Genomic DNA, 23,366 nt, shown 5'->3' with positions numbered 1-23,366 from the left:
ACATTTCCTCCCCTATTCTTAAAAGTGTTGGGCAGTGGGGTTTCCAACGCTCCATCTCTTCCTCTCATTGGAGCAACAATGGGCCTTGAAAATATTCTAGAGCTTCTAACCTGAATTTTCCTTGTTTCCATTCAAACTGATTACTTTTTGTCACATCCTCAATAGACATGATGAGCAATTAATTATAATCTGCTTCAGAATATCCACTGTCAGGGTGGTATTTTCCCATTTTCTTGTCTTCCCTTTTCTAAATCAACTCTTTTATTTTGGCTTTGCCTCTTAGATCATGTTTTCTAAACTTGTTATCCTTAATGTATCCTTTATATTACTTTGTCATTCTGAGGAATGGTGCCCTTCACTGGACACTGTGATCCATCAAAGGCTCACCACTGCATAGGGCAGGAACACATGTCCTCTCTGCTCACCCAGCATTCATTTTGCATCCCCAAGTGATATGTTTTCATAACATCATCTTCTTGTATATCATATAAATCATTCTTAAAAGAGGGGCAGGACTTGAAAAAAGTCCAACATTTATCACTGACTGATTTGCTGGAATTTTCCTATTGTTTCTCCCTGACTATTTAAATATCCCTTCCCTGAAGGTCCATCTTATCAGAACTTTCAACAGCCCTCCAGAGATAAGCCAGTACTACTACCCTCAATTTCAGACTACAATAGCCTTGTTGCAAAGGTCCCTTGCCAACCCTCTGGCCCTAGCTCAGTCTGTAACCCACAGGCACCTGTTTTGTAATGCCACAAATGAGAGGCAGGATGGTGTTTGATCTCTCAACTCAGGAGGACTCTAGACACAAGTGTCTGCTTATCTTTTTATCGAAAAATAACTCCCCCAGCTTGTTAACTGCTGTGGGATCTGCATGTATGGAGCTTATTTCATCTGGGTCTTGGTACATGGGTGTCCACATCACAGAAACCTTCCCAGATGGCACTTATGTTGATTCCTCATTGGAAAAGCCAAGGACACAGTAGGGGTGAAAACTGGTCTGCTTTTTTACGCTTTTAAATCAGTCCTTCCAGATGGTCCTAGTAAAGTAAAAGGTAGGCACTGGGGTTTCAGCTGTGCTCGGGGCTCTACACCATGTTCACAAAGGACAGTTCTCTTACCTGATGTGACCAATCTGGCAGGCCCTTGATGCTATCTTAACATTTAGCTTTTAAATGAGATAGGAAAAAAAATAAAAAAAATAAATTGCTGAAAAGCTCAGGGCACAGCCAGACAAAATAGTTGATGGCCTTCAGAAACTCATAGTTCTGCTAGACAGGATTCACAAGCCAGTGTGTTTTCCTAAGTCACCGTATAGTGGAAGAGCAATAAAGTTACTCTCGTAAACAAGAAGCATGGTTCAGGTGAGAAGAATTGGAAAAATATTGTTAAAATGCAGGCTAATACATATTTAGTCACTTTCTGTTCATTTTCTTCAGCTAAAAGCTGTGATTTTCTTCTCATGAAGCCAGAAAAAGTCAGGACAGCCTGACAGAGTGACAATGCATTTTTCTCTGGGAGAAATCTGGATGAAGACTTGGTCTCTGCTTTATAGGATGATTCCTGCCTCCCACCTCTCTGTTGATGCTGTTGACTTCACTCCACCCTCTCTTTCAGGTACGACAGCTTTGGCCGCCTGACCAACGTGACCTTCCCTACTGGCCAAGTGAGCAGCTTCCGCAGCGATACAGACAGCTCCGTGCACGTCCAGGTGGAAACCTCCAGCAAGGATGATGTCACGATAACAACCAATTTGTCAGCATCAGGAGCCTTCTACACCCTGCTCCAAGGTGAGTTGGGCCACTGTCCCTCTCCTGACCAAGCTGCACAAAATCAGGAAACAGGCATCGTCTTGGTAATCCCAGCACCAAAAATCACCTGCATCCCCAGTGCCCGAGAGCTCCCCACATGCTGGTACAGACACACACTCACAGCTACTTAGCCACATTCCCAAGCACAGCGGTTGCTCTGCAGCTGTTTTTCTGCACTCCCAGCTGGTCCCCTTGCCGTGCAGTCTCATGCAGTACAATCCTCCATCATCATTACCATTGTTGTTGTAATAAAAAGGGTTGCATAAATCGAACCACACTTCCAGCCATCCCCTTTGCTTCAGTCTCTTAACGGCTTCTAACTTAACAGTTACTCTCCTCCTGGAACAAGCTTCCAGCTGGTTGCTGAAGATCTGATTCTTTGTTCAGTGGCTGTTCAAACGTCCACAAAGAAGCATCCAAAAAAATTACCATTCCTGTGCCCAGTAGATCTGCATTAGAACTAAAGGGCTGGTGTGGCGAGGCACAAGGGACAAAAGAGAAGTGGACAGCCACTGTCCACTGGTGGGACCAGTTTGTGGCTGTGGGAAATGAGCACAGTTCTGTTTCTGGTGAGAAGGTGAGAAGCAGAGGACTGATTAGGTGGAGGAAAGGTGATGAAGTGGGAAAGAAAAGAGGAATAAATATCAGGGGGTCACTGTGCTGAAATACTGGTAGGGGCAGAACCTGTACTGCACAAACAATGCCAGCCTGGATCTCCGGGTTCTGAAGGCTGGAAGCCTCCTTAGGATCAGGATGAGCTATCACCACTGTTCCCTGGAGCTTGGGGAAAGGAAAGGAACTTTCAGATTCTGCTTTCTTCACTCTCCAGATTTCATTTAGTCTGTCCCTGATGACAATGGGCTGTTAAACATCTTTTCACCTTGTAAGGAACAACCTGCTCCAAGTGAGACAAGCATGTTCCGGAGTGACATTTGTTCCCACATCTCTGGGACACACATTTCCCTCCCCCTCCCTATAACACCAAGCTTTCCTAAAAGAAAGTGCCTGTTATGCCTGAGCACTGATTTTTCTCCTTCTGGAGAGGGCAACTGAGAGGGTGCCAGCCCCCTCAAGCTGTCCTCATTATTCCTGTAGGGAAACACAATGACTTTCTTATTCTTTACTTGAGCTTGCAAGGCAGATCCAACCTACCCCACCCCATCCCATTCACTCACATTAAGACACGTGGCAACTGCACAGACATGAGGTTGGTATCACCACGAGAGCCTAATTAAGCAATAGAGCCCACTGTTGGGTGCCTTTCAGTGAGAAAATTGACTGTGATGTGATTTACACCCTCAGCACTGAAGGCACAGTTACATAATGTTGCCACAGTCAATTCTCTCATTGTCCTGCCCTCTGGCACAGGAACATTCTGGCCATTAGGACATGCAGAATTACAAACAGCTTAACCATCTTCAGAAGTATAAAATTATTAAACTGTTTGTATCTGAAGAAATTCATCTTAAAACGAAGATCTGGATAATGTTGCAGACAAGGTGACTTGGTGAGCCAAATTCTTTGTGAACCTTTCAGGAAACCTGGATCACACTGTGAACAGGTAAGGTCTGACAAGACATTTTCAGAAGGTTACAAATTCCTGTAGGATGGATTTATGAGCTTCTGCAACAGGCACATCAGCACCCTGGTGGGATTTTGTCTTCTGGACTAATGACAAAGTGAGCATTTGTGCAATGCCAAAGTAGGGCAGTAGTGCCCTAGAGCCAAAGCAGCCTAAAATACAGCATCCAATGGCTCATGGATTTCATGTAGCCCTTGAGAAATGCCTTCCAAAGCCAGGGAAGAGTCTTCTCTTGGGAAAATGTTGAAAGCAGAGGATTTACATTCCCACACAGTACTGGTGACAATAACCCTTCTGTGGTGCTTATGTAACACAAAGGGAACATCACATGTCTGGTAAATTTCTTGTAAACCTTCAAGCTTTCCCCTGCTTCCTGGTGAAGGATAAAGAAGGGAGGATTATATTAGCTATGCAGGGATATTTCACTGATTTGATTTAAAAGGCATCTCCCAACACTTTATTGCCAAACCAAGCATCTAGGAAAAGTGCGACAGCCATCTGACTGTGGCCCTACTCTCCATTTGCAGACTAAAGCATGGAGTGGAGTTTATCCGGCTGGAGGCTATGTCAAAGACCATCAACTTACATACTCATTGGTAAAGCTAAAATACTTGGATCTGCATTGTGGATCACTGCTGTATGTTTATGGCAAAATCTTGTGCCCCCGCATTTTCACACTGTCACTACTGTGTACGGAAAGTTGAGTGGTGGTTCTGCTGAGGTCACTGTGGCAGGACTCCAGCCGGCTACAACCAGAACAGGATGAGACCCACATAAAAAAAGACCAATTGGTGTCAGGTTTCCGTCCCTAATATACCAAACTGTGCTCTTTCCTGATCTACTTCATCCAGTCAAGAGATGATAATTTCTCTGTGATGTTTTTTCCTGCTGAGCTACAGCAGAGCAATCAGTGAACTTGCCTCAGAATGGAAAAACATTTTGTGTGCATTTTTAATGGGTGTTTTTATTCACAAGTAGGAATTTATGGCACCCTGGAAGACAGAAACAGTAATATTTTCCAGCTTTTGAGGAGCTTCAGATAAGGCAGTCTTTGTATATGATTTTAAAGCCATTCTGCATTGAGCAAGTCTCATGCTTTCTTACCCTTCATGAGCTCCTCTCTGCAGAGAGAAATGCCAGCTGGAGATTCAAAGGATGGGCTTTCAGCCTGCCTGATTCCTGAAGGATGTAGAAGAGAGATTGCTCTTCTGTTCCGCATCTGAACTCCCAAATACTGGCCTCAGAATCCACTGATTTTTCAAGACCTAGTTGAGGCCAGATGTATGGAGACATGTGGGAGCTTAATGCCTCTGCTTTCTCTCCAAACATGAGGACTTCAGTTGCCCCCTGAAAGCTTTCCCAAGGGAAAGAGTTTGGCTGTTGTTTGGGGAACTGGTTAGCATTAACTCACTGTGCAATTTCCTGTCATTTGTGAGACAGTGAATAAGCTGAGGAAAGTAGGTGGCCCCACTTTTTCATATGTTGTTGTGAAATTGGGATCTTTAGGATATAAAAGCATGGAAGGTTTTCAGTCAGACTGATTTAAAACAAATATCTCACCACCCAGAGTTTTAGCCTAGAGGAAGAGGTTTGAACCCACATCCTTTGATAAGGTATTACACAGTTTTTTGACTGTTGCCTTTTTTAACCTGTGTAAAACTTTCTGTAAGAATTTGAGGTGCAGAAACCTCATCAGAATGAAAAAGGGATTGCCCATATTTACTTTCGCTGATGAAACCAATGTTTTGCTCAGTGTGAGTGGGACAGGTGAGTAACAGAGTGTATTTGGTTTACAATCATCAGAAATGCTGATGCAGCCTGATGGAGGGAACGAATGAAAAGCTGGAGCTGTATCATCAAAGATGAGCAAAGATCTTTTTTCTGTCTTCAGACCAAGTCCGAAACAGCTACTACATCGGTGCTGACGGCTCTCTCAGACTGATGCTTGCCAACGGCATGGAGGTGGCCCTGCAAACCGAGCCACATCTGCTGGCTGGCACCGTCAACCCCACAGTGGGCAAGAGGAATGTCACCCTCCCCATCGACAATGGACTCAATCTTGTGGAGTGGAGGCAGAGGAAGGAGCAAGCAAGAGGGCAGGTCACGGTCTTTGGACGTCGACTGAGGGTAAGTGAGAATCCTGAGCAGTTTTGACCTCCACTTCCCATCCCATCAGTCCCCAGTCTCATGGCAAAAAGGGACAGGGCTGATTTGTATAGTCTGCATTAGGGATGAAGCTGCAGGACAGAAAACTGGCTGTTCATCCTCAGTGACACAACCTTTATGACTGGAATATATCCTTATATCTCCTTATGTGCTGATGTTCCCTTAGCCAGCATAGGTGGTACTGCTGATCTCCCTACAAGACCTCTGCATCACCAGGAATGCGTGACCTCCCATCGGCCACTGCAGGTTTAACATTGTCTCAGGCTGTTTAAGCAAGCAGAGGACAGTCATAACTATACCTCACCAATTAGTATAGGTGTTTTCTACCTGTGCTGCTGGCAGTAATAGAACAGAGCACTGAGAGCTTTCTAGGCATAGCAGGACTGGCTGAGAGAGTTGGGGTTCTTCAGCCTGGACAAGTGAAGGCTCCAGAGAGACCTTAGAGCACCTTCCATTACCTAAAGGGGCTCAAAAAATGCTAGAGAGGGACTTATGACAAGGTTATAGAGTGATAGGACAAAGGGGAATGGCTTCAAACTGAAAGAGGGAGAGTTTAGATTAGAAATTAGAAAGAAATTCTTAACTGTGAGAGTAGTGAGGCACTGGCATAGGCTGCCCAGAGATGATGTGGATCCCCCATCCCTGGAATTGTTCAAGGCCAGGTTGGATGGGGCTTGGAGCACCCTGGGCTAATGAAAGATACCCCTGCCCATGGCAAGGGGGTTAGGACTAGATGATCTTTAAGATCCCCTTCAACCCAAACCATTGAGTGATTCTATGATGACTGTTCATTGGGCAACCTCAGAAAAATCTCTAGATTCCTGAAATTTGCTAATCTGTTGAAGCTGTTGAAGAGCTGGGCTCACAAGGCATTGCACCACAATTGCCATTGTTTCCTGAAGTGTTACAAGCAGCTCCAGCCTGACAGTACTCTCTCCTCCGTGAGTGCCTGGACCTTTCTGTGCTTGAGACTGATATGTTTTGAAAACATTGTTCCGCACAATGCACCTCATACTTGTCAGGGCTGTTTAAAGATCTTGCCCAATAAGCCTGTAATTCATCTGCTAACTGCTGGCAAGGCTGGGAACTTGTAATAGCAAGTCCTGTGCACTCACCCTGTACCTTGCTAGTCTCAGAGTCACGGGCTGATGAGCTGTTCCCAGGAACCTGCACAGCACCTGGCAAATTCAGACCCTCTGAGAAAAACGCTTAGTGCCCTTTAATGCCACCACAGCAAAAGGACTGCAGCTATTTAATCACACTTAAACTTTGCAGTAAATATCAATGTTCTGGTTTCAGGATATATGTTTCCCAGTCCTTGCTCTTCACCTCTCCTTATTCCCTGCTGCCTGACCCCTGCCACCTTGGTGTGATTTCTCCCATCTCTCCTTCCTCACACTTGTCAAGTATTTCTCTTCACTCTCCCCATCCCAGCCTCTGTTCTTTTTCCCCTGTGTTGATAGCCTCTTATTTTTGTTACCAGGAGAAAAACTGCAAAGAGTAGTGAAAACTGAAGCTGCTTCTTCAGTGTAAACTGCTGTATATCTGCAGATCAGTTGTCATCACCCTTTTTGTTTGGTTTGTCTTGGGGTTTTTATTTTATTTTAATAACCAACAAAATTATTAGATGGGTCTTTTTCTGAAAGGAGAGAGCCTCCTGAAATTTGCAGCTGTGTGACAGCTATTTGGTGTTCAAAGCAGTTTCCACTCATTTAGCCACAGCTCAGCTGCCCGTCAGTTTTATCTTCCAAAATTTTTGCAGTAGATTCAAACACAGAATGTGTCTTTGTTTTATATTGTACTACAGTTGGAAAAACACTTGCAAAATGAATTTTCAGGCTCGTTACTTGTATCTCTATAAATCTGCCAGAACTTATTCACATCTTGAGCCTATCAGGGCACCTCTAGTGAAGCAGAAGTGCATCTTACGTGGTTGAAGGACTCAGTTATGGCTCTGTTCAGGGGTTCAAAGTAGCTGAAGGTGTACAAGATGTTTAAAGCTTCCTGTCTGTACCTGCATGGCAGCATCTGCACCCCTAATACAAAAACCTGCAAGGTGCTAATTGCCTCCCTGGGGATTGCATGACATTTATCATATTCTCTGTGTCATGTTCTCCTCTGCCTTCACAGCAATAATTACTGCTTTCCCTGGAAAGGGAGAAACTTAGGGAAGTTAAGTTCAATATGTTTTTGTTCATTTTGAGAAATGTTATAATTTTCTGCTGTATGTGACTAAATTACTACTTTCCCTCTCCCCTCACCCTATGCTCACATGAGACAGCAGCAAAGACATGGTGCTCCATGGGGAAAGAACATCCCAAAGAGGCTGCAGCATCATTCTATGAAGCCTTTGAAGTGAGGAAAACAGGATCTGGACACTGTAAAAGAGTAATCCTTTCTGCTGCCATCACATGGATCCATGTGATCCATATGAGTTGTGCCTCTTCCTCCCATAGTTGCATGGTGTCCTTGGGGACTGACAGCCTGTCACCATGAGCTCGACCAGCTCCCAGCACAAGGAGGCCAGTTTCACAGCTGCCTCCTTGACCCTCCCTAGGAAATAATACAATACACATGTTTCTTTATTACAGGTGTAAGGCACAGGGTAGGGGCTTCTGCATGAATGAAGGGAAAGAGGCCAGCCCTCATGACTTTTTTCCGGTCTCACCAATGCTGACCTGGCTCTGCACTTGACCAGGCAACTGTAAAACAGAACAAATATGTTAAAGCAGCCAGTTTCCCTACTCCTGTCCCACGCACCCCATGGAAAGTTGTGATGCTTTATCCACCCAGCCAGCAGTGAATATTTCTGCAAACTGGCTGGCTATGAATTCCAACCGTCACTGGCCAACAGCAACACAGACTCCATCTGCAGTGTGAGTATTAGGTAAACTATGCTTCAAGGAACAGGGCTCCTTCCCTTTTTTTTTATTAAATAAACTTGAGTTTTTCAATAAAGAAGGATGTAAAATAATCTCTTGACAATGGAGCAAATAGAACAGCCAAAAGAGGCAGAGCTGCTGGCTCAGCTCTTTTATTTATTTAACCATTAACTATTTATTTAGTAACTCCTGTCATAAGTCACTTCGTTTTTCCTAAGATGTTAGCAGCAGGTTAGTGGTGGCATCAAGAGCTAGTGTCCCAGACAATCCGCAGAACCCCTGTGATCAGAGAGGGATATGGTGCTAACCAGTCTTGGTGTGTTGACTAATGAAGATGGTCCAGCACGATCTACACGATTTCTGCAAGACGTTTAGTCTGGATATGGCCACCCCAATGGTTTTAGCAATTCACTGGGGAAATTTCTTTGTAGACAGCCATTTATCACAGGGATGTTGTTGGCTCCTGGAGTTCTCATTGCAGAAGTATTTTTTGCCCTCCTCCATTGAAGATTGCCAAGGTGTTTTCACAAGAATTCTCCCCTTTTTGTGCTCTTGTGCTCCCAGGGAGATCAATGCATGTTATTTAATTATCATTTAAGCTAAAGGAGTGCCATAGGAAGCATTGTAGAATCAGAGGTGGTGGTGTGTTTATGCTCTTTCTTTTCCAGAGTAAGCTAAGAGATTTATAAATGTACTGTGCAACATGAGTTTGGGGTTAAATTTAGTCTCTCACACATTTTAGATGGGATGTCAAATCCACTGTGAACTGTGGATTTAAATTTACCCTGTCTTGATTCGGTGCTGATCACAAGCCTTGTCAAACAGTCTAAGGGGCAAAACCTTTTTGCAGGAGATTTTCAGACTCTGTTGCAGAATAAGGTCTCCGAGATGGCACCTTATTTAGCTGCTCACCATAAAACACGGTTATCGGACTGAAGCCTGCAACCCTGTCAGTTCTGCAGAAAGTTCACTTCTATACAAGGCATACCCTTGAACAAGGATGAGAAAGATTTAGGCCCTGTTCAGAGGCTACTGGCAGGGTAGGGTTCACTTTGCCCATCACGTTGATGGGTGACTGGCACTGCAGCACGTCTCCAATATAAGAGACATTACAGCAAGAGATATCAGGAGAAAACAAATCATTAAAAAAAAAGTTTCATGGAAAGGGTGACTGGTTCCAACTAGTCCCACAGACATTGCTTGCCAGAGCATGTGGAGGGTGGAACAACTTAGGACATCAATAATGGGATACAGAGACTTTAACTGAGCTTAAGAGCTATCCAGGGACCTTCTATTTGGTCCTTCCAGCCCAGTGAATGTCACTGCTGCTAACATATGGCTCAGGAAGGCCTCCTTCAGCCTGGATTACTGTCCCAGCCCTGGAAAAGCTCTTTCCAGCTTTCTTGGCGAAGATCAGGAGCAGAAGAAGCTGCAGCTGCCAGGCTGGAACTCTCTGTGAATAGATGGGAGGCAGAGATGCTATTCCTTCCTGCTTTGCTTTTCTTTTTTTGCAAGAAATTGCCACTCCTATGTCTCTATAAATAGCAGCAAGCACCTATGAGATATCAAATTGCTCTTAGTTACACATGTACCTCTGTACTTAGAATTTCAGTACCTTTTTATTTATTTTCCAGCTTCCCTGTTACAGTGGACTGTTGGCTGATTTCTCCTCTCTACCATTACAGATTTACATTCTATTTCACACATGTTTAATTAGAGCATTGTCTACATTTCCACAATGTTTCTTTCTTCAAGTCATACCCACCTATTAGCATTGTTATTCATAAGTTGAAAATCACTATTGCACTTGCCTTCTCTTTTACATCATCCTCACACATCACGGCACCAATTCCTTCTCTCCCCAGCTCCTGAGATACCTTCTTTTGAATTCTGATGTTAGGGTGTCCCTGTTCTCTAGGCTTCAGCATAGACATCTCCCCATGCAACACGAAGACACTGCAGTGATCCAGCCTTTCCCTCTCCTGTTCTGCCAGGGCTGAGGAACCTCTTCCTTGTTGGTTTGACCCCATCCTTCCTCTCACTGTTTAGCTCTCAAATACTCCCACATCCCCAACAATACAGTAGGAATTCAATCATACATCATAAAGCAATGGCCAAAATCAAAGCTGGAGCAGGGCTGAGAACAGTGCTCAGGTCATAGAATTATAGAATCATACATAAATGGTTCAGGTTGAAAAAGACCTCTGAGATTGTCAAGTCTAACCTTGCAAAGGTCATCAAATCCAACCAAAATAAGCACCACCACCACCATGTTCACCGCTAGACTGTGTTCTCAATGCCATATCCAGATGTTTTTTGAACACTTCCAATCAGGAGTATCAGCTTTACCCAAAGCAGTGTGGAGTAGTGTTTTTTGCCTGGTCTGAAGACCTCATAGCAAACAGCAAATTCTGGTTTATTGACTGCAGCTGAAGGGCTACAAAGGGCACTGAAGACTTAAGTCAGCTCTTTGGAGTTTGAAATTCATCCAAGAAGAATCTGCACCTTTTTAGAAAAGAGAGGTTCACCAGCTGAAAGAGGTTTAGAAGTGGTGAGATGGAGAAAGAGCTATCTTCACTGGCAAGCTCATACTGGGAATGTTGCTTTTCATACTTGCTCAGTACTTTGCTGCTGTTGTGATGTGGCTTTGTAAGTCTCCTTGCACACGTGGCTAAACATGAGTTGTGTTGTCAGCTCCTTTTTGTATTGCTGTGCACCGCAATCCATGAACCAAAATATATTCCTGCTCCTACCTTTGAAGTCGATACCTTTGATCTTTGGAAATGCAGAGGCACTGGAGGCATGCGGAGTATAATTATGCCACTCTGAATAACCCCAGGACAATGAAGTTAAAACTCCAGTTCTTACGGGAAAGTTGCTTCTCTGTGCAAAATCTACAGTGGTCAAGGCCCCTGTATTTCACAAAATCACAGAATATGCTGAGTTGGAAGGGACCCACAAGAGTAACTGAGTCCAACTCCTGGCCCTGCACAGGACCATCCCCAAGAGTCACACCATGTGTCTGAGAGTATCATCCAAACACTTCTTGAACTCGATGTCAGGCTTGATGCTGTGACCGTTTCCCTGGGGATCCTGTTCCAGCACCCAAACACCCTCTGGGTTCAGAACCTTTCCTAATATCCAACCTAAACCTTCCCTAACACAACTTCAGGCCATCCCCTTGGGTCCTATCACTGGTCACCACAGATCAGTGCCCGACCCTCCGCTTCCCCTCATGAAGAAGTTGTAGACTGCAATGAGATCTCCCCTCAATCTCCTCTTCTCCAGGCTGAACAGACCAAGCGACCTCACCCACTCCTCATACGGCTTCCCCTCAAGGCACTTCAACATCTTCATTGCCGTCCTTTGGTTGCTCTCCAATAGCTTAATATTTTTCTTATCTTGTGACACCCAAAACTGCACACAATATTCAAGGTGAGGCCACACCAGTGCAGAGCAGAGCAGGACAATCCTCTCCCTTGACCAGTTGGGGATGCTTTGCCTGATGCCCCCCAGAACACTGTTGGCCCTCCCGGCTGCCAGGGCACTGCTGACTCATATCCAACTTGCCGTAGACCAGGACACCCAGGTCCCTTTCCCAGCACTGCTTTCCAGCATCTCATTCCCCAGCCTGTATGAACATCCAGGGTTGCTCCATTCCAGGTGTAGAATCCAGCACTTTTCCCCAGTGAACTTTATATGGTTGGTGACTGTGCAGTCCTCTAAATTGTCAAGGTCTCTTTGCAGGGCCTCCCTGCCTTTGAGGGAGTCAACAGCTTCTTCCAGTTTTCTATTGTCTGCAAACTTGCATTAAGGAAACTTCTTGTAATAGGAGTCTCCTATTACAACTACTCTTCCTGTTAACAGAGGAGATCTTGATGTGGGATACGGGTGGTGTTGTTTTAGGATGCCTTGCTACCCCACAAGAATCTTCTCCCACTTCATCAGTTGTCTTGCCTTCTAGTTCCAGAGCCTCTTTCCTGTTGTAGAAGGTACCAGTCCTACCTGTCAAATTTCGAGGAGGAGGAACCTTTCTCCTATTATGTTCAGTGACCCACTTCCAGCCCTCATGTTTAACAAACCCTTGACCAAACCCTTGACTAACAGTCCGTTGACTAATTACCCTGCAGGGTTCTGAGTCTGCCTGCTTCTCCACTACAGTGGAGATTCGAGAGTCCCGAGATTCTTGAGACTGTAGCATCTCTGAAAATAATTGGTCTCTCTCTTGCTCATTTGCCTGAATACTACGAAGCCTGTTCACTTCTTCTTGTAGCTCCTTCACCTGGTGACACAGCTCATTTCATCTCAGGGGAAAGGCTTAACTTCCAATGCCTGCAGTAAACTCAGAGAAAAACTCTGTTTTCCACTATGTTGACGCAACATCCATCTCTTTTCTACAAGTGTTGGTTTTTGATATGTGTGAAAGCAAAAGACACTATATCCTAGGATTGATAAGCAGAGTACCTTGCAAATATTCCTTGCAACAAATTGTCATTCTATGTTCTGTAGGTTACGTCTGCTGTAGCAGTCTTAAACGTAGATTTGGGCAGTATTCATTCACTGTGGTGGTGTTTCAAAAGTACCATTCTTCTGCCTCTTTCTTCACTGAAGTCACAGAAGCAATGTTAGGACAACCCTTTGCTTTAAAAATTGCCTCTTATCCAGAGGCAGTGAACTGCTGGATACTCTCCAGTGTGGTGTAAAGAGGCATTTGGTGAAACAAGGCTGGTCTTTCTAACTTAAACTGTTTCCAGTTTCCTAATTCTCCATCTCTTTCCTGTAGGTTCACAACAGAAACCTGCTGTCCCTCGACTTTGATCGTGTGACAAGGACAGAGAAAATCTATGATGACCATCGCAAGTTTACACTCCGCATCCTCTACGACCAGGCAGGGAGGCCCAGTCTCTGGTCACCAAGCAGCAGACTGAATGGGGTCAATGTCACCTATTCCCCAGGAGGACACATTGCGGGGATTCAGAGGGGCACAATGTCAGAAAGGATGGAGTATGACCAGTCTGGCAGAATTACATCCAGGATCTTTGCTGATGGCAAATCATGGAGCTACACTTACTTGGAGAAGGTAAGAATCCTCTTACCACTCAAGAGACAGTGCCTTTGAAGCACTTGGACTTTACTCCTTTGACATCAGTTCAGCTGCACTCCTTCACATTTTTTTTAAGCACAATTTTCATTTGTTGAGTTAACTGCAATATAAAATATATTCAGATAATGTCATCAGAGTGAATAGTAGAAATTTTCACTGGGGTTTTCCATGTGAAAACAACCCATACAGTCTGACATCCTGCATTCTTCATGCCGGCTGTTCCTGCTTTATAGGAAATACATGTAATTAAAAAGTGCAAGGCATAAATCCAGCCACACTGTTGTAGCACACTTTGCAGTGTATCCTGCAGTCTTCATTCTGTAGATTCGTGTGGGACTTAATTTTTCTGGGTATTACCATTAATTGTTACACTGCTCAGTGACCTATAGATCCATATGCTATATACCTGGGACTGGAATTTTTTATTCCTGATTTTTTTATAGCATCCATCTCTAAAACAGTTTAAGAAAACTGTAGTACCATATCTTTTAAAAAAGGAAAAAGTATTGACTTACTCCTTGTATTATGTAACCTATGTGGATTTTTTGTTATATTCAAAACAATCCCAGAACAAATAAGCATGCACATAGAAGTTATGAGTAAGAGAATAACAGAGGATAAGGTGACACAATGAATTAATTTGGCATTGGAAGGTGTTGGGGGATACTTTTTCAAGCATGTTTAAGTAGGTCTACCGATTTTATTTATTTAGTCTGTAAAAGTTATTGGCACGGGGAATTTGGGTAAAGACAGTCAGCTACAGGGTATTGATTTGAACTACTGAGCGTTCTGAACTTAGACCTTCCTCACTGCACTGACTGCTTCTTTCTCTGACCCACTCCTGCTTGGGGATATTTGATGTGCCCTGCAGCTGCTTGCCTCTCGCTGTTTAATTCTGTGGGTGCAGAGATTTGTCTCAATTGCCCTGCTCTTTGGATTGAAGAATCTTACAGGTTTTGTGAGAGTATAATTTTGCTCAAAACCTGGGAATATAATCTGTACTTTCCTTCTTCCCATCCAGTCCATGGTGCTGCTCCTTCACAGCCAGAGACAGTACATCTTTGAGTTTGACAAGAATGACCGGTTGTCATCGGTGACCATGCCCAATGTTGCGCGTCAGACTTTAGAAACCATTCGTTCCATTGGCTACTACAGGAACATTTACCGACCACCAGAAGGCAACGCCTCGGTTATTCAGGATTTCACAGAGGATGAGCAGCTCCTCCACACTTTGTACTTGGGCACAGGGAGACGTGTCATCTACAAGTACGGAAAATTGTCCAAGTTAGCTGAGATGCTCTATGACACCACAAAGATCAGTTTCACTTACGATGAAACTGCTGGCATGCTGAAGACCATCAACTTGCAGAATGAAGGGTTCACCTGTACGATCAGGTACAGACAAATAGGGCCCCTCATTGATCGACAGATTTTCCGCTTCACTGAGGAAGGCATGGTGAATGCACGCTTTGACTACAATTATGACAACAGCTTTCGGGTGACCAGCATGCAAGCAGTCATCAACGAGACACCTTTACCTATTGATCTCTACAGGTATGATGACGTGTCAGGCAAAACTGAGCAATTTGGTAAATTTGGAGTAATTTACTACGATATCAACCAGATTATCACCACTGCTGTCATGACTCATACTAAACATTTTGATGCCTATGGCAGAATGAAGGAGGTCCAGTATGAGATATTCCGGTCTCTCATGTACTGGATGACTGTGCAGTACGACAACATGGGAAGAGTGGTTAAGAAAGAGCTGAAGGTTGGCCCTTATGCAAACACAACTAGGTACTCATATGAATATGATGCTGATGGCCAGTTGCAGACAGTGTCTATCAATGACAAACCACTCTGGCGTTACAGCTATGACCTAAATGGAAACCTCCATTTGTTGAGTCCAGGGAATAGTGCCCGCCTTACACCGCTCAGGTATGACCTCAGGGATAGGATTACTAGACTGGGGGATGTGCAGTACAAAATGGATGAAGATGGCTTCCTGAAGCAAAGGGGCAATGATGTTTTTGAGTACAATTCAGCTGGCCTGCTCATCAAAGCCTACAATAAAGTTAGTGGGTGGAGTGTGAAGTACCGCTATGATGGCCTAGGGAGGAGAGTCTCCAGCAAAACCAGCCATGGTCATCACTTGCAGTTCTTCTACGCAGATCTGACCAACCCAACCAAGGTCACCCATCTATACAACCACTCAAGTTCTGAGATCACCTCCCTTTACTATGACCTCCAAGGCCACCTCTTTGCAATGGAGCTCAGCAGCGGTGATGAATTCTACATAGCCTGCGATAACATTGGCACTCCTTTGGCTGTTTTCAGCGGGACTGGCTTAATGATCAAGCAGATACTGTACACAGCATATGGGGAGATCTATATGGACACCAATCCCAACTTCCAGATCATCATTGGCTACCACGGAGGACTGTATGACCCCCTCACAAAGCTTATCCACATGGGACGGAGAGACTATGATGTGCTAGCGGGTCGGTGGACAAGTCCAGACCATGATATGTGGAAGCATCTGAGTAGCAATAATATAATGCCTTTCAACCTGTATATGTTCAAAAACAACAACCCCATTAGCAACTCTCAGGATATCAAATGTTACATGACAGGTAAGACATTTAAATTAATTAACATTTTCTCAACCTTGCCATCAGTGAATAGGTGTCATGGTTTAACCCCAGAAGGAGCTAAGCCTCACACAACTGCTCAATCACTCCCCCCAGGTGGGATGAGGGAGAGAACTGAAAAAGTGAGAAAAGTCGTGGGCTGAGATAAAGACAGTTGAACAGGAAAAGCAAAAGCTACTTGTGCAAGCAAAGCAAAACAAGGAATTCCTTCACCACTTCCCATGGGCAGGCAGATGTTCAGCCGTCCCAAGGACAAAGGGCTCCATCACACATAAGGGTGACTTGGTAAGACAAGCACCATCACTCTGAATGTCCTCTCCTTCTATCTGCTTCTCCCAGTCTTACATCATGCTGAGCATGATGCCACATGGTGGTCTGGGATGTCCCTTGAGTCAGTTGGGATCCGCTGTCCCAACTGTGTCCCCTCCCAGCCTCCTTGTGCACCCCCAGCCTCCTTGCTGGAGGGGTGGGGTGAGGAGCAGAAAAGGCCTTTAGTCTGTGTAAGCACTGCTCAGTAATGATGAAACCATCCCTGTGTTATCAACACCACTTCCAGCACAAATCCAAAACACAGACCCATAGTAGCTACTATAAAGAAATTTATCCTAGTCAAAACCAGTGCAATACGTATGTCCTCTCTCAGTGTCCTGATCAGGAGGTTTTCCAATCTTTAATAAAATGGACATAAGTTTTAGTTTGCAGTTTACCCCTATGTCCAGGGTATGTTAATTCATTAGCATAGATGGAAATTGTAATTCCCAAACCTTTTTCCTTTTCTCATCTTTGGTGTTTGTTCATTTTATTTTGCTTCCAGATTTTCATCCCAGATATCCCAAGTTTAGCTATCAATTAATGTCCTGATAACCTTTCTCTTTGTAGAGGGGCAGCTCTGTTTACATAGTTTTGCCTAGAGATTTATTTGCAACTAAACAAATGACATACAGATTTGTTCTAGCAGAATGGCAAAGTAACTTAAACCTTTCATTACAGTCAGCCATTTCAGAGTGGCTACATGACTACAACACTGCTAACTATGTAGTTCAAAGTTAATCTGCCTTACAGAATTAACAGATTCTACAAAAAAAAGCAGATGCTTTAGGCTTAAGGGCCAGATTTTGGGGCACACCTGCCCAACAGCTTGACATAATCTCTGGGACTTTGTAAAATGGCAGTAATATGAGCTCTATGTATGTTTGGGTCATTCTGTATGTTAAATGTCCCTCCTATATTCATAGGATCATAGAATCATTTATGTTGGAAAAGACCTTTGAGATCATCAAATCGAACCATTAACCCAGCACTACCAAGTCTACCACTAAACCATGTACCCAAGTGCCACATCTACACATCTTTTAAATCCATCTTGGCATGGTGGCTCCACCACTGCCCTAGGCAGCCTCTTCCAGTGCTTGACAATCCTTTATGTGAAGAAATTTTCCCCAACATCCAATCTAAACCTCCCCTGGCACAACTTGAGGCCATTTTCTCCTGTCCTGTTCTTGTTACCTGGGAGAAGAGACCGATCCCCACCTCACTGCAACCTTCCTTCATCAGACTTGGGCTCCAGACCCTTCCCCAGCTCCGTTGCCCTTCTCGGGACATGCTCCAGCACCTCAATGTCTTTCTTGTCATGAAGGACCCAAAAGTGAACACAGGATCAGAAGTGTGGCCTTACCAGTTACTTAAGTTCATGGGGACAGTCACTGCCCTTGTCCTGCTGGACACATTATTTCTGATACAGCCAGCATGTCATTGGCCTTCTTGGACACTTGGACAGACTTTCATCTCATCTGCCATCGCCTACCTGTATTGATAGCAAGCTGAATGACCTCACTAGCCTTCCATTCCTCTAGCATTGGTGTGCTGCCCCCAGGATTATCTCTAGTCCTTTCCCCCTTCAAATCCAGTTTCATACTAGTTTCATACTGTGTGCAACACTGGTAGCAATTTTTAAGAGAACTGTTTTGGTGGGACTCTTTTCTAGATACTTCCCTTTGAAAAACCCAGTGCCACTATCACAAACCAAATGTACATACTTCTTGAGATAGAATTAATTTTTAAATGCTCCTGCTGCATCTATCAGAACTTTTCCATATTCAACAATAACTGCATTCCCCTGAGTTATGAAATTGGCTTAATGGCAAATAAATATTACAAAGTAAAAATCCTGGGTTCTATTCTGCTTGTTTTTCTAGCCACTAGGATTCATTTTTTCAGGTTCTTCTGCAATAAACATAAGGATTATATCGTGGGGTTTTTAATGAAAAACTGTTTTCTCCAGAGCTGAGAAGATGATGCCACAAGGGAAGTAAAATATGTCAAAAGATACAGACTAAGAACCTGGGTGTTGGCCTCACTCTGATAATTAAGGCTGGCAGCAAATACCTCAAGATAACTTTTCCTATCAGAAAATGCTCATTTGTCAAAACTGAATTTGTTTATGGGAGAAGGTTGAGTTGAGAAATTTCTCAGCAAAAATGTTGTAAACAGCTCTCAAGATTGTCTAAATGACAAATTCCAAAACAGCCTAAAAGAAGAATTCCTTTTGGGTTTTCAACCTTTTCAAGTTAAGTGTAAACTAATGACTGAAAACTGGAAAAGAAAAATTAAGGAGTCAAAACTAAAATGGAAGTTAATTTGAAATTGTTGAACTGATATAGTTTTTGAACTGTTGCTTTGTGGCATAATAACAGAATTTTGTTTTCCTGCTCAAATTTTTTTTTTAACCCTGTCTTAGAACAACTGCATAGCTTCCCACATAGCTCTGACAATAAAATCAAGATGTCCAAATCTGATACACTAATATTTTATATGCACCAAATAACTTTTTCCATGGTCTTATAAGTTCTGGTTTTTACTTTTTCAAGAATGTAGAGCCCAAATACATATTCTAAGTTTCTCCTCTCCCAGTGCATGGAAGAAGCAGGCCATGCTATGGGCTGAGTGCTGTGACACAAAGCTTCTGCCCCAGCATTTCTTTCTGCTCAAGCTTTCAGTCACCTTGTGGGCAGGACCCATGATGAGAGTGCCCTTGTCATCGCAACCAAATCTGCCCAGATTTTGGCACTTTCTGTCCCTCCACATTCCCACCCTGGGATCTGCTGTCCTTAGGGAAGATCAGTGCCCAGGATGTGGGTGACTAACACGTACTTTTGTTTGCACTGATGAGGTCTCTGAGCTTGTGGATACAAATTGGAGGCGTGCGGAGGGGAGAGCAGGAGAAGCAGGTATTTGTGTTTTGAGAGGCCCATTGTTAAACATGAATATTTTAGTGATTGTACACTTCATTGTGCAGAGCTTTGCTGCCAGCTTCAGCAGTCTTGATGGATTGAACTGACATTTCCATTACATGTGTCTACATTAAGCACCCTTTTTCTTTGCCCTCAAATGAATTTACTTTGAAATGTGTTGGCAGGGTTACTGTAGCTGAAAAAAACCTATGTGATGTGAAATGTACTTTTCTGTCAAAAAAGTTGTCACTGCCTCTTGGCAAATTAGTATTTTCCCCTCTGTTTTCTCAGCTCCACACCTTCCTCCTATGATTTTGGCGGGGCTTTTTTTTTTGTGTTCTGGGTATTCCAACACCTCTTCCCAAAAAGAACAAACTCCTGTTTGCAAATGTGTTGAAAGTCAACTTTCTGAGAAGTATCAAAAAAAAACCCTGTCTTGGATATTTCCAGACATGTTACATATTTTTCAGCAGTTCAGCATCCATGCTCTGTATTATTTTTCACATTTTTGAAGTGCTTGGGAAATGGTTCCTGCTCCAATGCTGACCTTCATGGTTTTACTTTGTTCTCCTGACCACCTGGTCCACAATATGTACATCAAAGGTCTTCATTTGAGATGAGAAGAATTTGGAAGCAGGCTGGCTTAGTGCTAAGCAACAAAATAATTAAATGAGCCTTTTCATTTCTTTCCTCCCCCCCAACCTCTCTGTTTGAAAGACACTCCAAAAACAATCTGTACATTGAGTGAACAGAAGTGTTTTTATTACAGAAATCCTCCCCCTTCCACATGGATTGTCGCAAGGGCTTTTTGGACATCTGCCCAATCGCAACATTTTAGCCTGTAGGAAAACAAGCAACAGATAGTGTGTTTGTTTGGCTCCTGATTCTCCAGTCATCTGGAAGTGCCTTATTTGCCACTAGCATCCATAATTTCTTTTCCAACCGGTTCTTCAAAACATTCATTTAGGCTCATGGGAATAGAGAAAAAAATATTCAGAGATGCATATTTGATTATTTAAATTGATTCCTTCTTCAGATTGTTTCAACAATGCTTATTGAGTTTAGCAAAATGAAAATCAGGCCCCTTGCACTGCCAGCTTGAAGCAGAGCAATCACCAACACAATTCCAGTTACATCCAAACACCTATGACTCCTGGGAGCTGATATTAGTTAAACTTTACCTTCATACCTTTGTTTTTCCTGCAATTGCTATTTGTGTGCGAAATGTACATCGTATTGCTCAGGGACTGTAGCAGGTGTGTCCTCTGGAGTTCAGTGAAGGCAAACAAGGTGAGATCATGAAATACTCTGAAGTTAAGGGGGAAGTGATGCTGATCCCAAGTAGATCTGGGAGTTACTCAATCTCATCATTATTTCTTCCAATGGATTAACTTTCAGCTGCTATTCCTTATAGCTGTGCACTCAAAAATCAAGGAAGACTTTGTAATCTACTGGCAACTAAATGCAGGAATGGTGTCCCAAATGGCTTTTCCATCATGTACCCTTTAGTGCCAGTGGTCCCTCTTTTCACAAGACAATAGTTTACCACTAGCAGCCAGCAGTTTTCTCACCATCCATGGACTTCTTTTAAGAGGTTTCTAAAAAGTACCCAAGCAAAGTAGTCTTGTATCTGTACACTTATTTTCACTATAATTTACCTTGCAGGCTGACTGTAAATGTCACTGTAAGAGATGACATGTGACTTTACACTGGTTTAATATTCAAACTACACTTTCTTTTGAAAAATGCCAGGAAACTCAGGACTGAGGTGGAAATGCCATGGAAAAAGCAAAAGACATGTCCAGAGCCTCTTGCATGAGCACCTGCTAAATGCCTGTGCTGTCCATCCAGGATGTCCTGCTATTCTGGCTCACACAGCTCTAAATTTAGTCTTCAGCCTGCAGGCCCTTTGAGAGTCCTCAGTGAGAGAAGTATTGTGAGTGAGGAGTTCAGAACTTACTTTAGGACTTGATAACATTTCCCATTCAGATGGAGCATCTCAGCCTCCAAATGTATTGCTAGTCCTGCACTTCTCCTGCATACCTTTGAGCAGTGCCTGATTCTTGCTCATAAAGGGCAGATGTGGACTTGGCTTTGATTTGGGCCATTTGCTCACTGCCAATGCTTCTGTTTCAGAGCTGGGAAAGTGCAGAATTTGGCTCTGGTTGGAGGTGGAAAGCCCAGCTTTTGGCACACAGCTCTTTCAAGGACCATTAATATTTGTGCTCTTCACACAAAGTAAACACTCATCGTTTTGGCCAGCCTGCTACAGTGCCAGCCGCCATGGGGTTCTCCTCTGGGCCTTCTCCTGGGCAATCCTGCTTGAGAGATCAGATAATCTTATTTATGCTTCTCTTCCCTTCCAGATGTCAACAGTTGGCTGCTCACCTTCGGGTTCCAGCTACACAACGTCATCCCCGGCTACCCCAAGCCAGACGTGGATGCAATGGAGCCGTCCTATGAGCTAATCCACACACAGATGAAAACCCAAGAATGGGACAATAGCAAGGTGATCCATGCAAATCCATACTGTATCTCATGCCCTTATCAGCAGACTATTCACTTACAATCTTTATTGAAAAACCTCTATCAGTGTGTTGTCCCAGATACACTGGGAGATTAAGAGCAAGTCAGACCCCATTCCAGTATTGAAATCTATCTGAATAATCACATCTTAAGTTCACTACTGCCACGGTGCTTTTTCCTATATTTTCTGGTCGTTGCTCAATGAAATAGCTACTGTTTCTTTCTCCCACAGAGGCCATGTTACCACATATTGCAGGCTAAATTCAAGGCCTTTGCACCAAGGATTCTTAGAAATTAAAAAAAAAAATTAAAAAAAGGGCAAATCTTAATGCAGAATCAATTTTCACAGACTTTTTTTCTAGAAATTTATTCAGTCTGGCTTAAAATGTCCTAAACAAGAAGCCCCAGTACTTCCCTAGGAAACTATTCTGCATTGCAGGGACTCTCACCAGAAAGAAGTTTTAGATGATATTGAACTTTCATTTTACCTGACTGCGTTTATCCCAAGTAACCATGTCCTGCTTTCAAAAACAGCCCTGCATCCCAAGCCATTTTGGTAGATGATGGCAGAAAATTCAATGCTAAAATTGGCACGAAAAAAGTTTTTGCACCCAATCATTTCCCCATCTTCCTGTTGGGAACTACTCAGCTGAAAGATGGAGGCAACACTGTTAAAGGTTAGAACACTGAGTCAGGATTTGAGAGCCCTGGGTTAACTCTCAGCCCTACTTCTTATCAGTGTATGACCTTGAAAAAGTCATTTACCTCTCAGGATACTCTTTCATCTTCTAGACTGATTGTATTCTGGGGTTGCTTTCATCTGTTTAGTCTGAATTCTCTTTAGTCTGAACTCCTGCTTGATATTGCTGTGTGTTCTAACTTTGCAAGAGCAATGAGGCCCCAACGTGCTTGGGGAGATCAGGGCACGTTCTTAACATTTCTGCTAATAAAATGATAGGCAATGGAATTGATTCCATCTGCGCTCCTAGCCTCTTTTATCTGTGACTTCACTGAAATCTTGGTGTCCTGCAGCAGATTCTTAAGGTCCTGTACACATCTTAAACCAGAAGGTCACACCTCCTTGACAACAAAAGGTATCACACAGAGGTGCGAACAAGATACTGTGGATTGAGAAAAGTCATGTGTCAGTCCATCCTTGGTACTCAGCCTGAAAGTTGTGGTGAAGACAAGTTAAAATGTACCAGCTTGAACTTCAGCAAGAGATTTATTTTAAGTATTACTTAATAGTAGAGGGGGGACCAAAAGAACTCTGCCTTTTTGCTACTATGACTGAGTTGATTCTTGAAAACTATTACACTGCAGCAACTCAGTTGTGTTTTTGAGCTCAAAGACTCCTTTTTTGTTTCTTATTTCTTTTGATTAAACAATAAAATGCTAATAGAGATT

The 23,366-nt window shown here is 43.4% G+C and overlaps 1 protein-coding gene across 18 annotated transcripts in view; it reads left to right on the top strand.

Moving 5' to 3' along the window:
• Positions 1-23,366, top strand: part of TENM4 (teneurin transmembrane protein 4) — a 1,582,078-nt gene that overhangs the window by 1,544,437 nt on the left and 14,275 nt on the right. For all 18 annotated transcript variants that reach the window (XM_064644892.1, XM_064644901.1, XM_064644900.1 and 15 more), the window contains 5 exons: positions 1,622-1,794; positions 5,289-5,524; positions 13,229-13,525; positions 14,571-16,185; positions 21,800-21,942. In XM_064644892.1, the coding sequence (XP_064500962.1) occupies positions 1,622-1,794; positions 5,289-5,524; positions 13,229-13,525; positions 14,571-16,185; positions 21,800-21,942 (2,464 nt within the window). The remainder of the gene's footprint in view (positions 1-1,621; positions 1,795-5,288; positions 5,525-13,228; positions 13,526-14,570; positions 16,186-21,799; positions 21,943-23,366) is intronic.

Source organism: Pseudopipra pipra, chromosome 2 (assembly GCF_036250125.1).
Source record: "Pseudopipra pipra isolate bDixPip1 chromosome 2, bDixPip1.hap1, whole genome shotgun sequence".
Taxonomy (NCBI): domain Eukaryota; kingdom Metazoa; phylum Chordata; class Aves; order Passeriformes; family Pipridae; genus Pseudopipra; species Pseudopipra pipra.
Note: the sequence above shows the minus strand (reverse complement) of the source record. Positions and strands in the feature narration are given on the sequence as shown.